The sequence below is a fragment of the Oncorhynchus kisutch genome, linkage group LG20 (assembly GCF_002021735.2).
Source record: "Oncorhynchus kisutch isolate 150728-3 linkage group LG20, Okis_V2, whole genome shotgun sequence".
NCBI lineage: Eukaryota > Metazoa > Chordata > Actinopteri > Salmoniformes > Salmonidae > Oncorhynchus > Oncorhynchus kisutch.
In genome coordinates, this window is record NC_034193.2 from 2,599,490 (window position 1) to 2,621,645 (window position 22,156).

Genomic DNA, 22,156 nt, shown 5'->3' on the forward strand with positions numbered 1-22,156 from the left:
TAGTGACTCTCTATTCCCTACATAGTGACACACTATTCCCTATATAGTGACACCCTATTCCCTACATAGTGACTCTCTATTCCCTACATAGTGACATCCTATTCCCTACATAGTGACATCCTATTCCCTATATAGTGACTCTCTATTCCCTACATAGTGACTCTCTATTCCCTACATAGTGACACACTATTCCCTATATAGTGACACCCTATTCCATACATAGTGACACCCTATTCCCTACATAGTGACTCTCTATTCCCTACATAGTGACATCCTATTCCCTACATAGTGACACTCTATTCCCTACATAGTGACTCTCTATTCCCTACATAGTGACACCCCATTTCCTACATAGTGACTCTCTATTCCCTACATAGTGACACCCTATTCCCTACATAGTGACTCTCTATTCCCTACATAGTGACACCCCATTCCCTACATACTACTATAGGGCCTGATCAAAAGTAGTGCACTATGTAGAGAATAGGGTTCTATTTTGAATGCATGCACTGTTATAAAAAAGGTTTCTGAAAGGGTTCTGTCCTCATTGGAGAACGCATATCTTTTCCAGGTAGAAACCTTTTTGGTTTCAGGTAGAAAAAGGGTTCTACATGAAATAGCTTGTCTTATGGGGTACAACCGAAGAAATCTTTTAGGTTCTAGATAGCACCTTTCTTTCTAATAGTGTAAGGTGCCATTTTGGATACACATTTAGAGATTTTTAGAGTCTTTCACTCTCGTACTCTGGCATCTCAGAGTGCATGCTGGGTAGGGGGGTAAGGGGTACATTGGGAATGTAGTAGAGTGACTCCTGACTGACAGTAGGTGGCGTGTGGGATGGACTATTCACCCCTGAGTCTGAATCCTGAGCCACGGGACCCTCTGTCTGCAGCAGCTCTTCTTCACTATATTTACCCTCTCTTGACTGCAGAGGAAGTGAGATCACAGGAATCACAGGAAGGGTCGTGGCCTCGGGATGGTCTTTCAGCTTCAGCTCGTCAAGCTCCTGGAAGTTCTTGAGGCGGACCACTTCCTTGTGGGCGGAGCCACCGTAACACGGCAACAGCACAAAGACTTCCTTACGGAACTTAGAACTCATTCCGAAGTAGATGAGGGGGTTGTAGAAGGAGGCGGATTTAGCAAAGAGACGGGTGAAGATTAAAGTCATGTTGGGGACGTGGTAACCACAGGCAGACCACATGGAGACCACAGCATAGGGAGACCATGCCATGATGAAGGCTGTGCAGATCACTATGGAGACCTGAAGGAGAAGTGACAGAGAAGAGAGGTTAAAAAAGCTACAGGACTGTTTAGCTGGCTACAGGACTGTTTAGCTAGCTACAGGACTGTTTAGCTAGCTACAGGACTGTTTGGCTAGCTAAAGGACTGTTTAGCTAGCTACAGGACTGTTTAGCTAGCTACAGGACTGTTTGGCTAGCTACAGGACTGTTTAGCTGGCTACAGGACTGTTTGGCTAGCTACAGGACTGTTTAGCTAGCTACAGGACTGTTTGGCAAACTACCGGACTGTTTGGCTAGCTAAAGGACTGTTTAGCTAGCTACAGGACTGTTTAGTTAGCTACAGGACTGTTTGGCTAGCTACAGGACTGTTTAGCTAGCTACAGGACCGTTTAGCTAGCTACAGGACCGTTTGGCTAGCTACAGGACTGTTTGGCTAGCTACAGGACTGTTTGGCTAGCTACAGGACTGTTTGGCTACCTACACGACTGTTTGGCTAGCTACAGGACTGTTTGGCTACCTACACGACTGTTTGGCTAGCTACACGACTGTTTGGCTAGCTACAGGACTGTTTGGCTACCTACAGGACTGTTTGGCTAGCTACAGGACTGTTTGCTAGATACAGGACTGTTTGGCTAGCTACAGGACTGTTTGGCTAGCTACAGGACTGTTTGCTAGATACAGGACTGTTTGGCTAGCTACAGGACTGTTTAGCTGGCTACAGGACTGTTTGGCTAGCTACAGGACTGTTTAGCTAGCTACAGGACTGTTTGGCAAACTACCGGACTGTTTGGCTAGCTAAAGGACTGTTTAGCTAGCTACAGGACTGTTTAGTTAGCTACAGGACTGTTTGGCTAGCTACAGGACTGTTTAGCTAGCTACAGGACTGTTTGGCTAGCTACAGGACCGTTTAGCTAGCTACAGGACCGTTTGGCTAGCTACAGGACTGTTTGGCTAGCTACACAACCAATTGGCTAGCTACATGACCGTTTGGCTAGCTACAGGACTGTTTGGCTAGCTACAGTACTGTTTAGCTAGCTACAGGACTGTTTGGCAAACTACCGGACTGTTTGGCTAGCTAAAGGACTGTTTAGTTAGCTACAGGACTGTTTAGTTAGCTACAGGACTGTTTGGCTAGCTACAGGACTGTTTAGCTAGCTACAGGACTGTTTGGCTAGCTACAGGACCGTTTAGCTAGCTACAGGACCGTTTGGCTAGCTACAGGACTGTTTGGCTAGCTACACAACCAATTGGCTAGCTACATGACCGTTTGGCTAGCTACAGGACTGTTTGGCTAGCTACAGGACTGTTTGGCTAGCTACAGGACTGTTTGGCTACCTACACGACTGTTTGGCTAGCTACAGGACTGTTTGGCTACCTACAGGACTGTTTGGCTAGCTACAGGACTGTTTGGCTAGATACAGGACTGTTTGGCTAGATACAGGACTGTTTGGCTAGCTACAGGACTGTTTGGCTAGCTACAGGACTGTTTGGCTAGCTACAGGACTGTTTGGCTAGCACAGACTGGAATATGTTTTGGGATTCACCCGATAACATTGATGAGTTTACCACATCAGTCACCAGTGTCATTAATAAATGCATCGACGACTTCGTCCCCACAGTGACAGTATATACATATCCCAACCAGAAGCCATGTATTACAGGCAACATCCGCACTGAATTTAAGGATAGAGCTGTCGCTTTCAAGGAGTGGAACACTAATCTGGACGCTTACAAGAAATCCTGCTATGACCTCCAAAGAGACATCAAACAGGCAAAGTGCCGATAAAGGACTAAGATCGAATCCTACAACACCGGCTCTGACGCTCGTTGGATGTGGCAGGGCTTGCAAACTATCACGGATTCCAAAGGGAATTGCAGCTGCTAGTTGCCCAGTGATGTAAGCCTACCAGAAGATTGAAATGCCATCAAAGTAACACTGAACAATGCATGAGAGCACCAGCCATTCCGGACGACTGTGTGATCTAATTTTTTGTAGCCAATGTGAGTAAGATCTTTAAACAGGTTAACATTCACAAGGCCGCAATGCCAGACGAAATACCAGTACACGTAGGATGTGCTGACCAGCTGGCAAATGTCCTCACTAACCTTTTCAACCTCTCCCTGTCTGTAATACCAACATGTTTCAACAGACCACCATAGTCCCTGTGCCCAAAAACGCCAAGCTAATCTGTCTAAATGACTATCGTCACATAGCACTCACATCTGTAGCCATGAAATGCTTTAAAAAGCTGTTCATGGCTCACATCCATTATCCCAGAAACCCTAGACCCACTCCAATTTGCATACCGCCCCAACAGATCAACAGATGACGCAATCTCTATTGCACTCAACACTGCCCTTTCCCACCTGGACAAAAGGAACACCTATGTGAGAATGCTGTTCATTGACTACAGCTCAGCGTTCAACAGCTTAGAGCTCTCATAGCTCATCACTAAGCTCAGGAACCTTTAACTGAACACCGCCCTCTGCAACTGGATTCTGGACATCCTGACGGGCCACCCCCAGGTGGTGAGGATAGGCAACAACACATCCACAACACATTTGAGAGGGCCCCTCAAAACTGGGGCCCCTCAAGGGTGCATGCTGAGTCTACTCCTATACTCCCTGTTCACCCATGACTGTGTGGCTGAGCACGACTCCAACACCATCGTTAAGTTTGCTGACAACACCACGGTGGTAGGCCTGATCACCGATGACGATGAGACAGCCTATAGGGAGGAGGTCAGTGACCTGGCAATGTGGTGCCAGGACAACAACCTCTCCCTCAACGTCGATGTCCATATCACTAAGGAATTAGGGTGGTCCACATACACCAACACAATCCTTAAAAAGGCACGACAACGCCTCTTCCCCCTCATGATGCTGAAAAGATTTGGCATGGGCCCTCAGCTCTTCAAAAAAATTCTACAGCTGCACCATTGAGAGCATCTTGACTGGCTGCATCAGCGCATGGTATGGCAACTGCTTTGCATCCAACAGCAAGATGATACAGAGGGTAGTGCATATGGCCCATTACATCACTATACCAGGCGGTGTCAAAGGAAGGCCTTAAAAATGGTCAAGAACTCCAGCCACCCAAGTCATAGACTGTTCTCTCTGCTACCGCACGGCAAGCGGTACCGATGCACCAAGGCCGGAACCAACAGGACCCTGAACAGCTTCTACCCTCAAGCCATAAGGCTGCTAAATAGTTGACCAAATAGCTACCCGGACGATCTGCATTGACACCGTTTTGCACATCTCTTTTGACTCATCACATTCATTTCTGCTACTGCGTATTATCTATCATATTGCTTAGTCACTTTACCCTTGCCTTTATGTACATACGTATCTACCTTAATTACCTCGTATCCCTGCACATGGACTGTGTACTGGTACCCTGTGTTTATAGCCAAGTTCTCATTACTCAGTACTGGTACCCTGTGTATATAGCCAAGTTCTCATTACTCAGTACTGGTACCCCGTGTTTATAGCCAGGTTATCATTACTCAGTACTGGTACCCCGTGTATATAGCCAAGTTCTCATTACTCAGTACTGGTGAACATTTACTGGCCACTGTGCTAAATAGGTCTTCTAACTAAATGTTATTGATTGAATTGATTGATTGGTTGGTTAATTGGCTCACCCTCGTGACGTCTCGTTCCACCTTCCTCTGTCTGGCTGAGAGGTATCCATCAGCAGACATGGCATTGCTGCTCACCACTGTATGGATGATGGCTATATAGGAGAACACCATGACCATGACCGGGACGAAGAAGCAGGAGATAAGGATGGACATGATGTAGGACTTGTAGATGGTGGAGTAGTTAGCCTTGGACCAGTCCACCTCACAGGTCCCGTACCCGCAGTCTGGAGGTGGAGATATGGGGATGAATGAGTTAGAGCGGTGTTTGGAGAGGTGGTCGCATGAATGGATGGATGAACGGATGGATGGATGGATGGGTGGGTGGTCGCATGCATGAATGGATGAACGGATGGATGGATGAATACATGGATATATAGAGGGATAAATGGATGGATGGATGGATATATAGAGGGATAAATGGATGGAGGGATGAATACATGGATATATAGAGGGATAAATGAATATATGGATATATAGATGGATAAATGGATGGATGGATATATGGAGGGATAAATGGATGGATGGATGGATATATAGAGGGATAAATGGATGGATGGATGGATGGATGATATATAGAGGGATAAATGGATGGATATATAGAGGGATAAATGGATGGATGGATGGATGATATATAGAGGGATAAATGGATGGATGGATGGATATATAGAGGGATAAATGGATGGATGAACAGATGGATGGATGATATATAGAGGGATAAATGGATGGATGGATGGATGGATGATATATAGAGGGATAAATGGATGGATGGATGCATATATAGAGGGATAAATGGATGGATGGATGGATGATATATAGAGGGATAAATGGATGGATGGATGATATATAGAGGGATAAATGGATGGATGGATGGATATAGAGATGGATGCATGGATGGATGGATGAATGAATACATGGATATATAGATGGATAAATGGATGGATGGATATATAGAGGGATAGATGGATGGATGGATGAATACATGGATATATAGAGGGATAAATGGATGGATGGATATATAGAGGGATAAATGGATGGATGGATATATAGAGGGATAAATGGATGGATGGATGATATATAGAGGGATAAATGGATGGATGGATGAACGGATGGATGGATGGATGGATGATATATAGAGGGATAAATGGATGGATGGATGGATATATAGAGGGATAAGTGGATGGATGAATGGATGAATACATGGATATATAGAGGGACAAATTGATGGATGGATGGATGGATATATAGGAATAAATGGATGGGTTAGAGCGGTGTTTCGAGAGGTGGTCACATGCATGAATGGATGAGCAGATGGATGGATGGATGGATATATAGAGGGATAAATGGATGGATGGATGGATGGATATATAGAGGGATAAATGGATGGATGGATGGATATATAGAGGGATAAATGGATGGATGGATGGATATATAGAGGGATAAATGGATGGAGGGATGGATATATAGAGGGATAAATGGATGGATAGATGGATGTATGGATGGATCGAGGGAGGGAGGGAGGGAGACACTAACCTGTGTAGCTGCCCCAGCCCAGCAGTGGAGCGACAGACCAGAACAAAGCTCCAACCCAGATGAACATTAGAGAGATGCAGATGGTGCTTAAACTGATGCAGTAGGCTGGAAACAGGACACACACACACACACGCACACACACACACACACACACACACACAGGCAATGAGTGTGTGTTCCAGTCAAGCCACTTTGTGACATCGGTTGATGTAAAAAGGGCTTTATAAATAAATGTGATTGATTGATATAACATGGTTTGAGGCACAGTGTGTAATAAAACAATAATCAGCATTTCCCTTTAATCCTGCAGTCACCCTCAACATTTCCCTATAATCGTGCAGTCACCCTCTACATTTCCCTTTAATCCTGCAGTCACCCTCAACATTTCCCTTTAATCCTGCAGTCACCCTCAACATTTCCCTTTAATCCTGCAGTCACCCTCAACATTTCCCTATAATCCTGCAGTCACCCTCAACATTTCCCTATACTCCTGCAGTCACCCTCAATATTTCCCTATAATCCTGCAGTCACCCTCAACATTTCCCTTTAATCCTGCGGTCACCCTCAACATTTCCTTATAATCCTGCAGTCACCCTCAACATTTCCCTATAATCCCGCAGTCACCCTCAACATTTCCCTATAATCCCGCAGTCACCCTCAACATTTCCCTTTAATCCTGCAGTCACCCACAAAATGCCCCTTTAATCCTGCAGTCACCCACAAAATGTCCCTATAATCCTGCAGTCACCCTCAACATTTCCCTCACTGCTTAGCGATTTTGACGCATCACCCGGAGCTCCGGCATCAAACATGACATCACTAGTTAACACACCTGATACAAATTGTCTATTAACACCTATGGAAGTTTTACAAAATAATATGGCTAACATTGAATTTCAAAAAAGCCTGTATTGTTCTTCAAAAGATTGTGTGTAGAACCTTTGCGATTGAGAAGTTTTTTTATAATACCATTCTCCATAAAGGTTCTATAAAGAACCATTAAAAAGGGTTCTAAATAGCCCAAAAAGGATTGTAACCATAGCGGGACCCTTTTTTGTTGCTATATAGAACCTTTTTTAATAGTTCTTTAGAGGAACCTTATGAAAGTTCTTTATAGCACCATACAGGTTCCATTTAGAACCTCATGAGCATGATTCTTTATAGAACCTTCAAAAAAAGGTTCTATACAGCACCAAAAAGGTGATCTATGGTTACAAGCCGAACAACCCTTATCTGGTGCAATATAGAACCATTTGTTTTTCTGTGTAGTCCTTGATCCTAGATCAGTGTGTCACCCTCTCTAAAAGGGCTCTGATTTCCAAATGATATTCCTCTGCAAGCACGCGACAGGAAAAGTTGGAGGGAAGCTGGCACGTTAAGGTCCTGAATTCTTTCCACCCCAGTTATGAATGTCAGACTGTGACATTTTATGAACAATGAGTCTCTTTTTTCAGGCGCCACCCGGCAAGCACTTGTAAATTACTCCCACTGAAAATAACCTTTCTTGACAAAGTACATACAGGTTTGTATTCAGTGAGAAGAGAATGAATCGATTGTTGTGATTGGTGTGCTTCCAATGACCAACCAAATTAAATCAGTCACTTAAATGGGATGGCAGGGTAGCCTAGTGGTTAGAGCGTTGGACTAGTAACCGGAAGGTTGCAAGTTCAAACCCCCGAGCTGACAAGGTAGAAATCTGTCGTTCTGCCTGTAACTGTAAAACCTCCCCTCCTGTAACACCTCTCCTCCTGTAACACCTCTCCTCCTGTAACACCTCCCCTCCTGTAACACCTCTCCTCCTGTAAAACCTCTCCTCCTGTAAATCCTCTCCTCCTGTAAAAACCTCCCCTTCGGAGCAATCAACCCACCATTGAGTGATAACAACAGAAGTTAACAGAAGCAGTTATTCTATTATTACCTAGTTAAGACATTCCTCACCTCAAATTAAGTTAATTGTCAGGTCTGGTGTAGAGAATGTACTATAATAGTTATCATTAATCAAACAGTAATCTCCTTCCATAAATCCAGCCAGTAATGACAGCCCATTAACAGCGAGAACAACATATATCACGTTCTTTCTTCTCTTGTCAGATAAGACCTACTGGAATGTGACTCCCCAATTGACACCATGTTCCCTATTTAGTGCACTACTTTTGACCAGGGCTGACACCATGTACCCTATTTAGTGCACTACGTTTGACCAGGCCCTATGGACCGCACCCTAACTTCTTTCCAGAGAGACATCGGGGATTGTAACATACTTTGTTTCACGGAAACATGTCTTTCTCTGGGATATACTGTTGGAGTCGGTCCAACTGGATTCTCAGTTCATCGCTCCGACAGGAATAAACATCTCTCCGGAAGAAGAAGAAGGGTGGGGGTGTACAGTTGAAGTCGGAAGTTTACATACACTTAAGTTGGAGCCATTAAAACTCGTTTTTCAACCACTCCACAAATTTCATGTTAACAAACTATAGTTTTGGCAAGTATATTAGGACATCTACTTTGTGCATGACACAAATAATCTTTCCAACAATTGTTTAGGCTACCCGAAACGTTTCACCCAAGTTAAACAATTTCAAGGCAATGCTACCAAATACTGGGAATGTGATGAAAGAAATAAAAGCTGAAATAAATCATTCTCTCTACTATTACTCTGACATTAAAGTGGTGATCCTAAAGTGGTGATCCTAACTGACCTAAAACAGGGAATTTTTACTGGGATTAAATGTCAGGAATTGTGAGAAACTGAGTTTAAATGTATTTGGCTGCGTATGTAAACTTCCGACTTCAACTGCATGTTTAATGATTAACGACTCATGGTGTAATTGTGATAACATACAGGAACTCAAGTCCTTTGTTCCCCCGACCTAGAATAGCTCACAATCAATCTGTATTATCTCCCAATAGATTTTACTTTGATTATGGTCAAGGCCGTGTACACCCCCCCCCCCCCCCTCAAGCCGATACCACAACGGCCCTCAAGGAACTTCCCTGGACTTTATGCAAGTCTTCTCCAGGTAAATATTTCTGTAGGCGATGGCCTTGTTATGGAAGGTTTGGGAATCGCTTTCTTTTAGTTGGTTGTATAATTTAACGGCTCTTTTTGGGATTTTGATAATTACCGGGTACCGGCCTAATTCTGCTCTGTATTATTTGGTGTTTTACGTTGTACACGGAGGATGTTTTTTTTTGCAGAATTCTGCATGCAGAGTCTCTATTTGGTGATGTTCCCATTTTGTGAAATCTTGGTTGGTGCGCAGACCCCAGACATCACAACCACAAAGGGTAATGGGTAATGTATTTTTGGCCAGATCCAAAGCAACGGTGTCTAGATGGAATTTGTATTTGTGGTCCTAGCAACTGGACCTTTTTTGAAACACCATTATTTTTGTCTTACTTAGATTTACTGTCAGGGCCCAGGTCTGACAGAATCTGTGTAGAAGAACTAGGTGCTGCTGTAGGCCCTCCTTGGTTGGGGACAGAAGCACCAGATCATCAGGAAACAGTAGACAATTGACTTCAGATTCTAGTAGGGTGAGGCCAGGTGCTGTGGACTGTTCTAGTGCCCTCACCAATTTATTGATATATATGTTGAAGAGGGTGGGGCTTAAGCTGCATCCCTGTCTCACCCCACGGCCCTGTGTAAAGAAATGTTTGTATTTTTGGCCAATTTTAACTGCACACTCAATTAACTGCACCATCAATTTGTATAGCAGACCCTCATGCCAAATTGAGTGAAGCTTTTTTTAGACTTTGCCTTTGTTTTGGTTTGTTTGTTTGTCAATTAGGGTGTGCAGGGTGAATACATGGTCTGATGTACGATCATTTGTTAAAGCCAATTGGACATTTGCTCAGTACATTGTTTTCACTGAGGAAATGTACAAGTCTGCTGTTAATGATAATGCAGATAATGATAATGCAGAGGATTTCCCTAAGTTTGCTGTTGATAGTTATTGGGGGAGGCAGCAGGTAGCCTAGTGGTTAGAGTGTAGGGGTGGCAGGTAGCCTAGTGGTTAGAGTGTAGGGACGGCAGGTAGCCTAGTGGTTAGAGTGTAGGGGCAGCAGGTAGCCTAGTGGTTAAAGTGTAGGGGCGGCAGGTAGCCTAGTGGTTAGAGCGTAGAGGTGGCAGGGTAGACTAGTGGTTAGAGTGTAGAGGAGGCAGGTAGCCTAGTGGTTAGAGTGTTGGGCGGCAGGTAGCCTAGTGGTTAGAGTGTAGGGACGGCAGGTAGCCTAGTGGTTAGAGTGTAGAGGTGGCAGGTAGCCTAGTGGTTAGAGTGTAGAGGCGGCAGGCGGCCTAGTGGTTAGAGTGTAGAGGCGGCAGGTAGCCTAGTGGTTAGAGTGTAGAGGTGGTAGGGTAGCCTAGTGGTTAGAGTGTAGAGGTGGCAGGTAGCCTAGTGGTTAGAGTGTAGAGGCGGCAGGCGGCCTAGTGGTTAGAGTGTAGAGGTGGCAGGGTAGCTTAGTGGTTAGAGTGTAGAGGTGGTAGGGTAGCCTAATGGTTAGAGTGTAGAGGTGGTAGGGTAGCCTAGTGGTTAGAGTGTAGAGGTGGCAGGTAGCCTAGTGGTTAGAGTGTAGAGGCGGCAGGCGGCCTAGTGGTTAGAGTGTAGAGGTGGCAGGGTAGCTTAGTGGTTAGAGTGTAGAGGTGGTAGGGTAGCCTAATGGTTAGAGTGTAGAGGAGGCAGGTAGCCTAGTGGTTAGAGTGTAGAGGCGGCAGGCGGCCTAGTGGTTAGAGTGTAGAGGTGGCAGGGTAGCTTAGTGGTTAGAGTGTAGAGGTGGTAGGGTAGCCTAATGGTTAGAGTGTAGAGGTGGTAGGGTAGCCTAGTGGTTAGAGTGTAGAGGTGGCAGGTAGCCTAGTGGTTAGAGTGTAGAGGCGGCAGGCGGCCTAGTGGTTAGAGTGTAGAGGTGGCAGGGTAGCTTAGTGGTTAGAGTGTAGAGGTGGTAGGGTAGCCTAATGGTTAGAGTGTAGAGGAGGCAGGTAGCCTAGTGGTTAGAGTGTAGAGGTGGTAGGGTAGCCTAGTGGTTAGAGTGTAGAGGTGGCAGGTAGCCTAGTGGTTAGAGTGTAGGGACGGCAGGTAGCCTAGTGGTTAGAGTGTAGAGGTGGCAGGGTAGCCTAGTGGTTAGAGTGTAGGGACGGCAGGTAGCCTAGTGGTTAGAGTGTAGAGGTGGCAGGGTAGCCTAGTGGTTAGAGTGTAGAGGTGGCAGGTAGCCTAGTGGTTAGAGTGTAGGGGTGGCAGGTAGCCTAGTGGTTAGAGTGTAGAGGTGGCAGGGTAGCCTAGTGGTTAGAGTGTAGAGGTGGCAGGTAGCCTAGTGGTTAGAGTGTAGGGGTGGCAGGTAGCCTAGTGGTTAGAGTGTAGAGGTGGCAGGGTAGCCTAGTGGTTAGAGTGTAGAGGTGGCAGGTAGCCTAGTGGTTAGAGTGTAGAGGTGGTAGGGTAGCCTAGTGGTTAGAGTGTAGAGGTGGTAGGTAGCCTAGTGGTTAGAGTGTAGAGGTGGTAGGTAGCCTAGTGGTTAGAGTGTAGAGGTGGTAGGGTAGCCTAGTGGTTAGAGTGTAGAGGTGGCAGGTAGCCTAGTGGTTAGAGTGTAGAGGTGGCAGGTAGCCTAGTGGTTAGAGTGTAGGGACGGCAGGTAGCCTAGTGGTTAGAGTGTAGAGGTGGCAGGTAGCCTAGTGGTTAGAGTGTAGGGGCGGCAGGTAGCCTAGTGGTTAGAGTGTAGAGGTGGCAGGTAGCCTAGTGGTTAGAGTGTAGAGGTGGCAGGTAGCCTAGTGGTTAGAGTGTAGGGGCGGCAGGTAGCCTAGTGGTTAGAGTGTAGAGGTGGCAGGTAGCCTAGTGGTTAGAGTGTAGAGGTGGCAGGTAGCCTAGTGGTTAGAGTGTAGGGACGGCAGGGTAGCCTAGTGGTTAGAGTGTAGAGGTGGCAGGTAGCCTAGTGGTTAGAGTGTAGAGGTGGCAGGTAGCCTAGTGGTTAGAGTGTAGAGGTGGCAGGTAGCCTAGTGGTTAGAGTGTAGGGTCGGCAGGTAGCCTAGTGGTTAGAGTGTAGAGGTGGTAGGTAGCCTAGTGGTTAGAGTGTAGGGGTGGCAGGTAGCCTAGTGGTTTGAGTGTAGAGGTGGTAGGTAGCCTAGTGGTTAGAGTGTAGGGGCGGCAGGTAGCCTAGTGGTTAGAGTGTAGGGGCGGCAGGTAGCCTAGTGGTTAGAGTGTAGGGGCGGCAGGGTAGCCTAGTGGTTAGAGTGTAGAGGTGGCAGGGTAGCCTAGTGGTTAGAGTGTAGGGACGGCAGGTAGCCTAGTGGTTAGAGTGTAGAGGTGGCAGGGTAGCCTAGTGGTTAGAGTGTAGAGGCGGCAGGTAGCCTAGTGGTTAGAGTGTAGAGGCGGCAGGTAGCCTAGTGGTTAGAGTGTAGGGACGGCAGGTAGCCTAGTGGTTAGAGTGTAGAGGTGGCAGGTAGCCTAGTGGTTAGAGTGTAGGGGCGGCAGGTAGCCTAGTGGTTAGAGTGTAGGGACGGTAGGTAGCCTAGTGGTTAGAGTGTAATGGCGGCAGGTAGCCTAGTGGTTAGAGTGTAGGGACGGCAGGTAGCCTAGTGGTTAGAGTGTAGGGACGGCAGGTAGCCTAGTGGTTAGAGTGTAGGGACGGCAGGTAGCCTAGTGGTTAGAGTGTAGGGGTGGCAGGTAGCCTAGTGGTTAGAGCGTAGGGGCGGCAGGTAGCCTAGTGGTTAGAGTGTAGGGACGGCAGGTAGCCTAGTGGTTAGAGCGTAGGGACGGCAGGTAGCCTAGTGGTTAGAGTGTAGGGGCGGCAGGTAGCCTAGTGGTTAGAGTGGAGGGGCGGCAGGTAGCCTAGTGGTTAGAGTGTAGGGGCGGCAGGTAGCCTAGTGGTTAAAGTGTAGGGGCGGCAGGTAGCCTAGTGGTTAGAGTGTAGGGACGGCAGGTAGCCTAGTGGTTAAAGTGTTGGGCAGCAGGTAGCCTAGTGGTTAGAGTGTAGGGACGGCAGGTAGCCTAGTGGTTAGAGTGTTGGGCAGCAGGTAGCCTAGTGGTTAGAGTGTTGGGCGGCAGGTAGCCTAGTGGTTAGAGTGTTGGGCAGCAGGTAGCCTAGTGGTTAGAGTGTAGGGGCGGCAGGTAGCCTAGTGGTTAGAGTGTAGAGGTGGCAGGGTAGCCTAGTGGTTAGAGTGTAGGGACGGCAGGTAGCCTAGTGGTTAGAGTGTAGAGGTGGCAGGTAGCCTAGTGGTTAGAGTGGAGGGGCGGCAGGTAGCCTAGTGGTTAGTGTGTAGGGGCGGCAGGTAGCCTAGTGGTTAGAGTGTAGAGGCGGCAGGTAGCCTAGTGGTTAGAGTGTAGGGGCGGCAGGTAGCCTAGTGGTTAGAGTGTAGAGGTGGCAGGTAGCCTAGTGGTTAGAGTGGAGGGGCGGCAGGTAGCCTAGTGGTTAGAGTGTAGAGGCGGCAGGTAGCCTAGTGGTTAGAGTGTAGAGGGGGCAGGTAGCCTAGTGGTTAGAGTGTAGGGGCGGCAGGTAGCCTAGTGGTTAGAGTGTAGGGGCGGCAGGGTAGCCTAGTGGTTAGAGTGTAGAGGTGGCAGGGTAGCCTAGTGGTTAGAGTGTAGGGACGGCAGGTAGCCTAGTGGTTAGAGTGTAGAGGTGGCAGGGTAGCCTAGTGGTTAGAGTGTAGAGGCGGCAGGTAGCCTAGTGGTTAGAGTGTAGAGGCGGCAGGTAGCCTAGTGGTTAGAGTGTAGGGACGGCAGGTAGCCTAGTGGTTAGAGTGTAGAGGTGGCAGGTAGCCTAGTGGTTAGAGTGTAGGGGCGGCAGGTAGCCTAGTGGTTAGAGTGTAGGGACGGTAGGTAGCCTAGTGGTTAGAGTGTAATGGCGGCAGGTAGCCTAGTGGTTAGAGTGTAGGGACGGCAGGTAGCCTAGTGGTTAGAGTGTAGGGACGGCAGGTAGCCTAGTGGTTAGAGTGTAGGGACGGCAGGTAGCCTAGTGGTTAGAGTGTAGGGGTGGCAGGTAGCCTAGTGGTTAGAGCGTAGGGGCGGCAGGTAGCCTAGTGGTTAGAGTGTAGGGACGGCAGGTAGCCTAGTGGTTAGAGTGTAGGGACGGCAGGTAGCCTAGTGGTTAGAGTGTAGGGGCGGCAGGTAGCCTAGTGGTTAGAGTGGAGGGGCGGCAGGTAGCCTAGTGGTTAGAGTGTAGGGGCGGCAGGTAGCCTAGTGGTTAAAGTGTAGGGGCGGCAGGTAGCCTAGTGGTTAGAGTGTAGGGACGGCAGGTAGCCTAGTGGTTAAAGTGTTGGGCAGCAGGTAGCCTAGTGGTTAGAGTGTAGGGACGGCAGGTAGCCTAGTGGTTAGAGTGTTGGGCAGCAGGTAGCCTAGTGGTTAGAGTGTTGGGCGGCAGGTAGCCTAGTGGTTAGAGTGTTGGGCAGCAGGTAGCCTAGTGGTTAGAGTGTAGGGGCGGCAGGTAGCCTAGTGGTTAGAGTGTAGAGGTGGCAGGGTAGCCTAGTGGTTAGAGTGTAGGGACGGCAGGTAGCCTAGTGGTTAGAGTGTAGAGGTGGCAGGTAGCCTAGTGGTTAGAGTGGAGGGGCGGCAGGTAGCCTAGTGGTTAGAGTGTAGGGGCGGCAGGTAGCCTAGTGGTTAGAGTGGAGGGGCGGCAGGTAGCCTAGTGGTTAGAGTGTAGGGGCGGCAGGTAGCCTAGTGGTTAGAGTGTAGGGACGGCAGGTAGCCTAGTGGTTAGAGTGTAGGGACGGCAGGTAGCCTAGTGGTTAGAGTGTAGAGGTGGCAGGTAGCCTAGTGGTTAGAGTGTAGGGGCGGCAGGTAGCCTAGTGGTTAGAGTGTAGGGTCGGCAGGTAGCCTAGTGGTTAGAGTGTAGGGTCGGCAGGTAGCCTAGTGGTTAGAGTGTAGGGACGGCAGGTAGCCTAGTGGTTAGAGTGTAGGGGCGGCAGGTAGCCTAGTGGTTAGAGTGTAGGGTCGGCAGGTAGCCTAGTGGTTAGAGTGTAGGGGCGGCAGGTAGCCTAGTGGTTAGAGTGTAGAGGTGGCAGGGTAGCCTAGTGGTTAGAGTGTAGGGACGGCAGGTAGCCTAGTGGTTAGAGTGTAGAGGTGGCAGGTAGCCTAGTGGTTAGAGTGGAGGGGCGGCAGGTAGCCTAGTGGTTAGAGTGTAGGGGCGGCAGGTAGCCTAGTGGTTAGAGTGGAGGGGCGGCAGGTAGCCTAGTGGTTAGAGTGTAGGGTCGGCAGGTAGCCTAGTGGTTAGAGTGTAGGGACGGCAGGTAGCCTAGTGGTTAGAGTGTAGAGGCGGCAGGTAGCCTAGTGGTTAGAGTGTAGGGACGGCAGGTAGCCTAGTGGTTAGAGTGTAGAGGTGGCAGGTAGCCTAGTGGTTAGAGTGTAGGGTCGGCAGGTAGCCTAGTGGTTAGAGTGTAGGGACGGCAGGTAGCCTAGTGGTTAGAGTGTAGGGGCGGCAGGTAGCCTAGTGGTTAGAGTGTAGGGTCGGCAGGTAGCCTAGTGGTTAGAGTGTAGGGACGGCAGGTAGCCTAGTGGTTAGAGTGTAGAGGCGGCAGGTAGCCTAGTGGTTAGAGTGTAGGGACGGCAGGTAGCCTAGTGGTTAGAGTGTAGGGGCGGCAGGTAGCCTAGTGGTTAGAGTGTAGGGTCGGCAGGTAGCCTAGTGGTTAGAGTGTAGGGTCGGCAGGTAGCCTAGTGGTTAGAGTGTAGGGACGGCAGGTAGCCTAGTGGTTAGAGTGTAGGGGCGGCAGGTAGCCTAGTGGTTAGAGTGTAGGGACGGCAGGTAGCCTAGTGGTTAGAGTGTAGGGTCGGCAGGTAGCCTAGTGGTTAGAGTGTAGGGACGGCAGGTAGCCTAGAGGTTAGAGTGTAGGGGCGGCAGGTAGTCTAGTGGTTAGAGTGTAGGGACGGCAGGTAGCCTAGTGGTTAGAGTGTAGGGGGGCAGGTAGCCTAGTGGTTAGAGTGTAGGGGCGGCAGGTAGCCTAGTGGTTAGAGTGTAGGGTCGGCAGGTAGCCTAGTGGTTAGAGTGTAGGGACGGCAGGTAGCCTAGTGGTTAGAGTGTAGGGGCGGCAGGTAGCCTAGTGGTTAGAGTGTAGGGACGGCAGGTAGCCTAGTGGTTAGAGTGTAGGGTCGGCAGGTAGCCTAGTGGTTAGAGTGTAGGGACGGCAGGTAGCCTAGTGGTTAGAGTGTAGGGATGGCAGGTAGCCTAGTGGTTAGAGTGTAGGGTCGGCAGGTAGCCTAGTGGTTAAAGTGTTGGGCGGCAGGTAGCCTAGTGGTTAGAGTGTAGGGATGGCAGATAGCCTTGTGGTTAGAGTGTAGGGTCGGCAGGTAGCCTAGTGGTTAGAGTGTAGGGTCGGCAGGTAGCCTAGTGGTTAGAGTGTAGGGACGGCAGGTAGCCTAGTGGTTAGAGTGTAGAGGTGGCAGGTAGCCTAGTGGTTAGAGTGGAGGGGCGGCAGGTAGCCTAGTGGTTAGAGTGTAGGGGCGGCAGGTAGCCTAGTGGTTAGAGTGGAGGGGCGGCAGGTAGCCTAGTGGTTAGAGTGTAGGGGCGGCAGGTAGCCTAGTGGTTAGAGTGTAGGGACGGCAGGTAGCCTAGTGGTTAGAGTGTAGGGGCGGCAGGTAGCCTAGTGGTTAGAGTGTAGGGGCGGCAGGTAGCCTAGTGGTTAGAGTGTAGGGTCGGCAGGTAGCCTAGTGGTTAGAGTGTAGGGACGGCAGGTAGCCTAGTGGTTAGAGTGTAGGGGCGGCAGGTAGCCTAGTGGTTAGAGTGTAGGGACGGCAGGTAGCCTAGTGGTTAGAGTGTAGGGTCGGCAGGTAGCCTAGTGGTTAGAGTGTAGGGACGGCAGGTAGCCTAGAGGTTAGAGTGTAGGGGCGGCAGGTAGTCTAGTGGTTAGAGTGTAGGGACGGCAGGTAGCCTAGTGGTTAGAGTGTAGGGGGGCAGGTAGCCTAGTGGTTAGAGTGTAGGGGCGGCAGGTAGCCTAGTGGTTAGAGTGTAGGGTCGGCAGGTAGCCTAGTGGTTAGAGTGTAGGGACGGCAGGTAGCCTAGTGGTTAGAGTGTAGGGGCGGCAGGTAGCCTAGTGGTTAGAGTGTAGGGACGGCAGGTAGCCTAGTGGTTAGAGTGTAGGGTCGGCAGGTAGCCTAGTGGTTAGAGTGTAGGGACGGCAGGTAGCCTAGTGGTTAGAGTGTAGGGACGGCAGGTAGCCTAGTGGTTAGAGTGTAGGGTCGGCAGGTAGCCTAGTGGTTAAAGTGTTGGGCGGCAGGTAGCCTAGTGGTTAGAGTGTAGGGATGGCAGATAGCCTTGTGGTTAGAGTGTAGGGTCGGCAGGTAGCCTAGTGGTTAGAGTGTAGGGTCGGCAGGTAGCCTAGTGGTTAGAGTGTAGGGGGGCAGGTAGCCTAGTGGTTAGAGTGTAGGGGCGGCAGGTAGCCTAGTGGTTAGAGTGGAGGGGCGGCAGGTAGCCTAGTGGTTAGAGTGTAGGGGCGGCAGGTAGCCTAGTGGTTAGAGTGTAGGGACGGCAGGTAGCCTAGTGGTTAGAGTGTAGGGGCGGCAGGTAGCCTAGTGGTTAGAGTGTAGAGGCGGCAGGTAGCCTAGTGGTTAGAGTGTTGGGCAGCAGGTAGCCTAGTGGTTAGAGTGTAGGGACGGCAGGTAGCCTAGTGGTTAGAGTGTAGAGGCGGCAGGTAGCCTAGTGGTTAGAGTGTTGGGCGGCAGGTAGCCTAGTGGTTAGAGTGTAGGGACGGCAGGGTAGCCTAGTGGTTAGAGTGTAGAGACGGCAGGGTAGCCTAGTGGTTAGAGTGTAGGGGCGGCAGGTAGCCTAGTGGTTAGAGTGTAGAGGTGGCAGGTAGCCTAGTGGTTAGAGTGTAGGGGCGGCAGGTAGCCTAGTGGTTAGAGTGTAGGGTCGGCAGGTAGCCTAGTGGTTAGAGTGTAGGGTCGGCAGGTAGCCTAGTGGTTAGAGTGTAGGGACGGCAGGTAGCCTAGTGGTTAGAGTGTAGGGGCGGCAGGTAGCCTAGTGGTTAGAGTGTAGGGTCGGCAGGTAGCCTAGTGGTTAGAGTGTAGGGACGGCAGGTAGCCTAGTGGTTAGAGTGTAGAGGCGGCAGGTAGCCTAGTGGTTAGAGTGTAGGGACGGCAGGTAGCCTAGTGGTTAGAGTGTAGGGGCGGCAGGTAGCCTAGTGGTTAGAGTGTAGGGTCGGCAGGTAGCCTAGTGGTTAGAGTGTAGGGACGGCAGGTAGCCTAGTGGTTAGAGTGTAGGGACGGCAGGTAGCCTAGTGGTTAGAGTGTTGGGCGGCAGGTAGCCTAGTGGTTAGAGTGGAGGGGCGGCAGGTAGCCTAGTGGTTAGAGTGTAGGGACGGCAGGTAGCCTAGTGGTTAGAGCGTAGGGGCGGCAGGTAGCCTAGTGGTTAGAGTGTAGAGGTGGCAGGTAGCCTAGTGGTTAGAGTGTAGGGGCGGCAGGTAGCCTAGTGGTTAGAGTGTAGGGTCGGCAGGTAGCCTAGTGGTTAGAGTGTAGGGACGGCAGGTAGCCTAGTGGTTAGAGTGTAGGGGCGGCAGGTAGCCTAGTGGTTAGAGTGTAGGGACGGCAGGTAGCCTAGTGGTTAGAGTGTAGGGTCGGCAGGTAGCCTAGTGGTTAGAGTGTAGGGACGGCAGGTAGCCTAGAGGTTAGAGTGTAGGGGCGGCAGGTAGTCTAGTGGTTAGAGTGTAGGGACGGCAGGTAGCCTAGTGGTTAGAGTGTAGGGGGGCAGGTAGCCTAGTGGTTAGAGTGTAGGGGCGGCAGGTAGCCTAGTGGTTAGAGTGTAGGGTCGGCAGGTAGCCTAGTGGTTAGAGTGTAGGGACGGCAGGTAGCCTAGTGGTTAGAGTGTAGGGGCGGCAGGTAGCCTAGTGGTTAGAGTGTAGGGACGGCAGGTAGCCTAGTGGTTAGAGTGTAGGGTCGGCAGGTAGCCTAGTGGTTAGAGTGTAGGGACGGCAGGTAGCCTAGTGGTTAGAGTGTAGGGACGGCAGGTAGCCTAGTGGTTAGAGTGTAGGGTCGGCAGGTAGCCTAGTGGTTAAAGTGTTGGGCGGCAGGTAGCCTAGTGGTTAGAGTGTAGGGATGGCAGATAGCCTTGTGGTTAGAGTGTAGGGTCGGCAGGTAGCCTAGTGGTTAGAGTGTAGGGTCGGCAGGTAGCCTAGTGGTTAGAGTGTAGGGGCGGCAGGTAGCCTAGTGGTTAGAGTGTAGGGACGGCAGGTATCCTAGTGGTTAGAGTGTAGGGACGGCAGGTATCCTAGTGGTTAAAGTGTTGGGCGGCAGGTAGCCTAGTGGTTAAAGTGTTGGGCCAGTAACTGACAGGTTGCTGGATCAAATCACCGAGCTGACAAGGTAAAAAATCTGTCATTCTGCCCCTAAACAAGGTCGTTATTTTATTGTGTTACTTTTTTATAATTCTTTACTTTAGTTTATTTGGCAAATATTTTCTTAACTCTTCTTGAACTGCACTGTTGGTTAAGGGCTTGTAAGTAAGCATTTCACAGTAAGGTCTACACTTGTGTTTCGCGCATGTGACTAATAAAGTTTGATTTGATTTTAATCATAAAACGGAATTTCTGGAAAGCCTGGGAATTCAGAGGAAGTTACCAACGTTTTGTCAACCTACTCGAGATGATAGTTTAGCTGTTATAATTTATATGATATTCTAACTTTTGTGTTATGACTTATATGTTATTCTGTTATTCTGACCTTTGTTAGGCTGGCATCCCTTGATGTATCTGGTGACACTGATGACAGTCAGGGTGTTGATGCTGGCCAGGCCAAACAACAAGGTGAAGAAGCCATCAACCTATAGGAGAGGAGATAGGGGGAGGGTCAGTAAGCTATTGGTTCACATCTGATAATGACTGGCTGTCTCTGCCTGTCACTCAGTGATGACTGACAGGTTACTGGAAGCATTCTTTCCTTAGGGACAGGATCATTTAGTTTGTTTTTGCTGTAGTCTGTATCAGATAATATAACACGTTGCTCTGGTCTGTATCGGATAGTATAATACTTATATTTTGTTTGTATCAGAGAATGACTTAGCTTCAGGGCCTGTACGTACACCGGCTACTACACCGGCTACTACACCGGCTACTACACCGGCTCCGACGCTTGTCGGCTGTGGCAGGGCTTAAAAAATGTTACAGACTACAAAGGGAAGCACAGATGCGATCTGCCCAGTGACACGAGCCTACTAGACGCGATAAATTACTTCTACGCTCGCTTTCTAGGCAAGCAACACTGAAGCATGCATGAGAGCATCAGTTGTTCCGGATGACTGTGTGATCGCACTCTCCATAGCCGATGTGAGTAAGACATTTAAGCAGGTTAACATTCACAAGGCCGCAGGGCCAAACAGATTAACAGGACGTGTACACCAACTGGCAAGTGTCTTCACTGACATTTTCAGCCTGTCCCTAACTGAGTCTGTAATACCAACATGTTTCAAGCAGACCACCATAGTCCCTGTGCCCAAGAACACTAAAGTAACCTGCTTAAATGACTACTGACCCGTAGCACTCACGTCTGTAGCCATGAAGTGCTTTGAAAGGCTGTTCATGGCTCACATCCACACCATTATCCCAGAAACCCTAGACCCACTCAAATTTGCATACCGCCCAAACAGATCCACAGATTACACAATCTCTATTGCACTCCACACTGCTCTTTCCCACCTGGACAAAAGGAACACCTATGTGAGAATGCTATTCATTGACTACAGCTCAGCGTTCAACACCATAGTGCCCTCAAAGCTCATCACTAAGCTAAGGATCCTGGGACTAAACACCTCCCTCTGCAACTTGTTTATAGACTTCCTGACGGAAGTGCCAGGATAACAACCTCTCCCTCAACGTGATCAAGAAAAAGGAGATGATTGTGGACTACAGGAAAAGGAAGACCGAGCACGCCCCCATTCTCATCACGTCCCCATTTTCATCGACAGGACTGTAGTGGAGCCGGTTGAGAGCTTCAAGTTCCTTGGTGTCCACATCACCAACAAACTATCATGATCCAAACACACCGAGACAATAGTGAAGAGGGCACGACAAAGCCTATTCCACCTCAGGAGACTGAAAAAATTTGGCATGGGTCCTCAGATCCTCAAAAAGTTCTACAGCTTCAACATCGAGAGCATCCTGACTGGTTGCATTACTGCCTGATATGACAACTGCTCACATCCGACCGCAAAGCACTACAGAGGGTTGTGCGTACGGCCCAGTACATCACTGGGGCCAAGCTTCCTGCAGTCCAGGACCTCTATACCAGGCGGTGTCAGAGGAAGGCCCAAAAAATGGTCAAAGACTCCAGCCACCCAAGTCATAGACTGTTCTCTCTGCAACCACACAGCAAGTGGTACCGGAGTGCCAAGTCTAGGACCTAAAGGCTTCTTAACAGCTTCTACCCCCCAAGCCATATGACTCCTGAACAGCTGTCTAACCAGACTATTGCATTGTCCCCCCCCCTCCCCTTTTTACACTGCTGCTACTCTCTGTTTAATATCCATACATAGTCACTTTAATAACTCTACCTACATGTATATACAGTTTTACCTCAACTACCTCGACTAACCTGTGCTCCTGCACATTGACTCTGTACCCTGTACTCTGCCTGTTATTTAACTGCTGCTCAACTACCTCAACTAACCTGTCTAACTATATTTATTTTTTCTTTTTCACGTATTTTTCTTAAAACTGATTTGTTGGTTAAGGGCTTGTAAGTACGCATTTCTCTGTGAGGTCTACTACACCTGTTGTATTCAGCATTTCACTGTAAGGTCTACTACACCTGTTGTATTCAGCATTTCTCTGTGAGGTCT

The 22,156-nt window shown here is 49.1% G+C and overlaps 1 protein-coding gene across 1 annotated transcript in view; it reads right to left on the bottom strand.

Moving 5' to 3' along the window:
• Positions 1-490: 490 nt before the first annotated feature.
• The window catches only part of LOC109880784 (visual pigment-like receptor peropsin), a 44,576-nt gene continuing 22,910 nt past the window's right edge, over positions 491-22,156 (bottom strand). Inside the window, exons 3-6 of the mRNA XM_020472973.2 lie at positions 20,044-20,143; positions 6,419-6,523; positions 4,889-5,112; positions 491-1,261 (exon numbers count right to left, since the gene is read on the bottom strand). Coding sequence (XP_020328562.1) covers positions 722-1,261; positions 4,889-5,112; positions 6,419-6,523; positions 20,044-20,143 — 969 coding nt within the window. The 3' untranslated portion in view covers positions 491-721. The remainder of the gene's footprint in view (positions 1,262-4,888; positions 5,113-6,418; positions 6,524-20,043; positions 20,144-22,156) is intronic.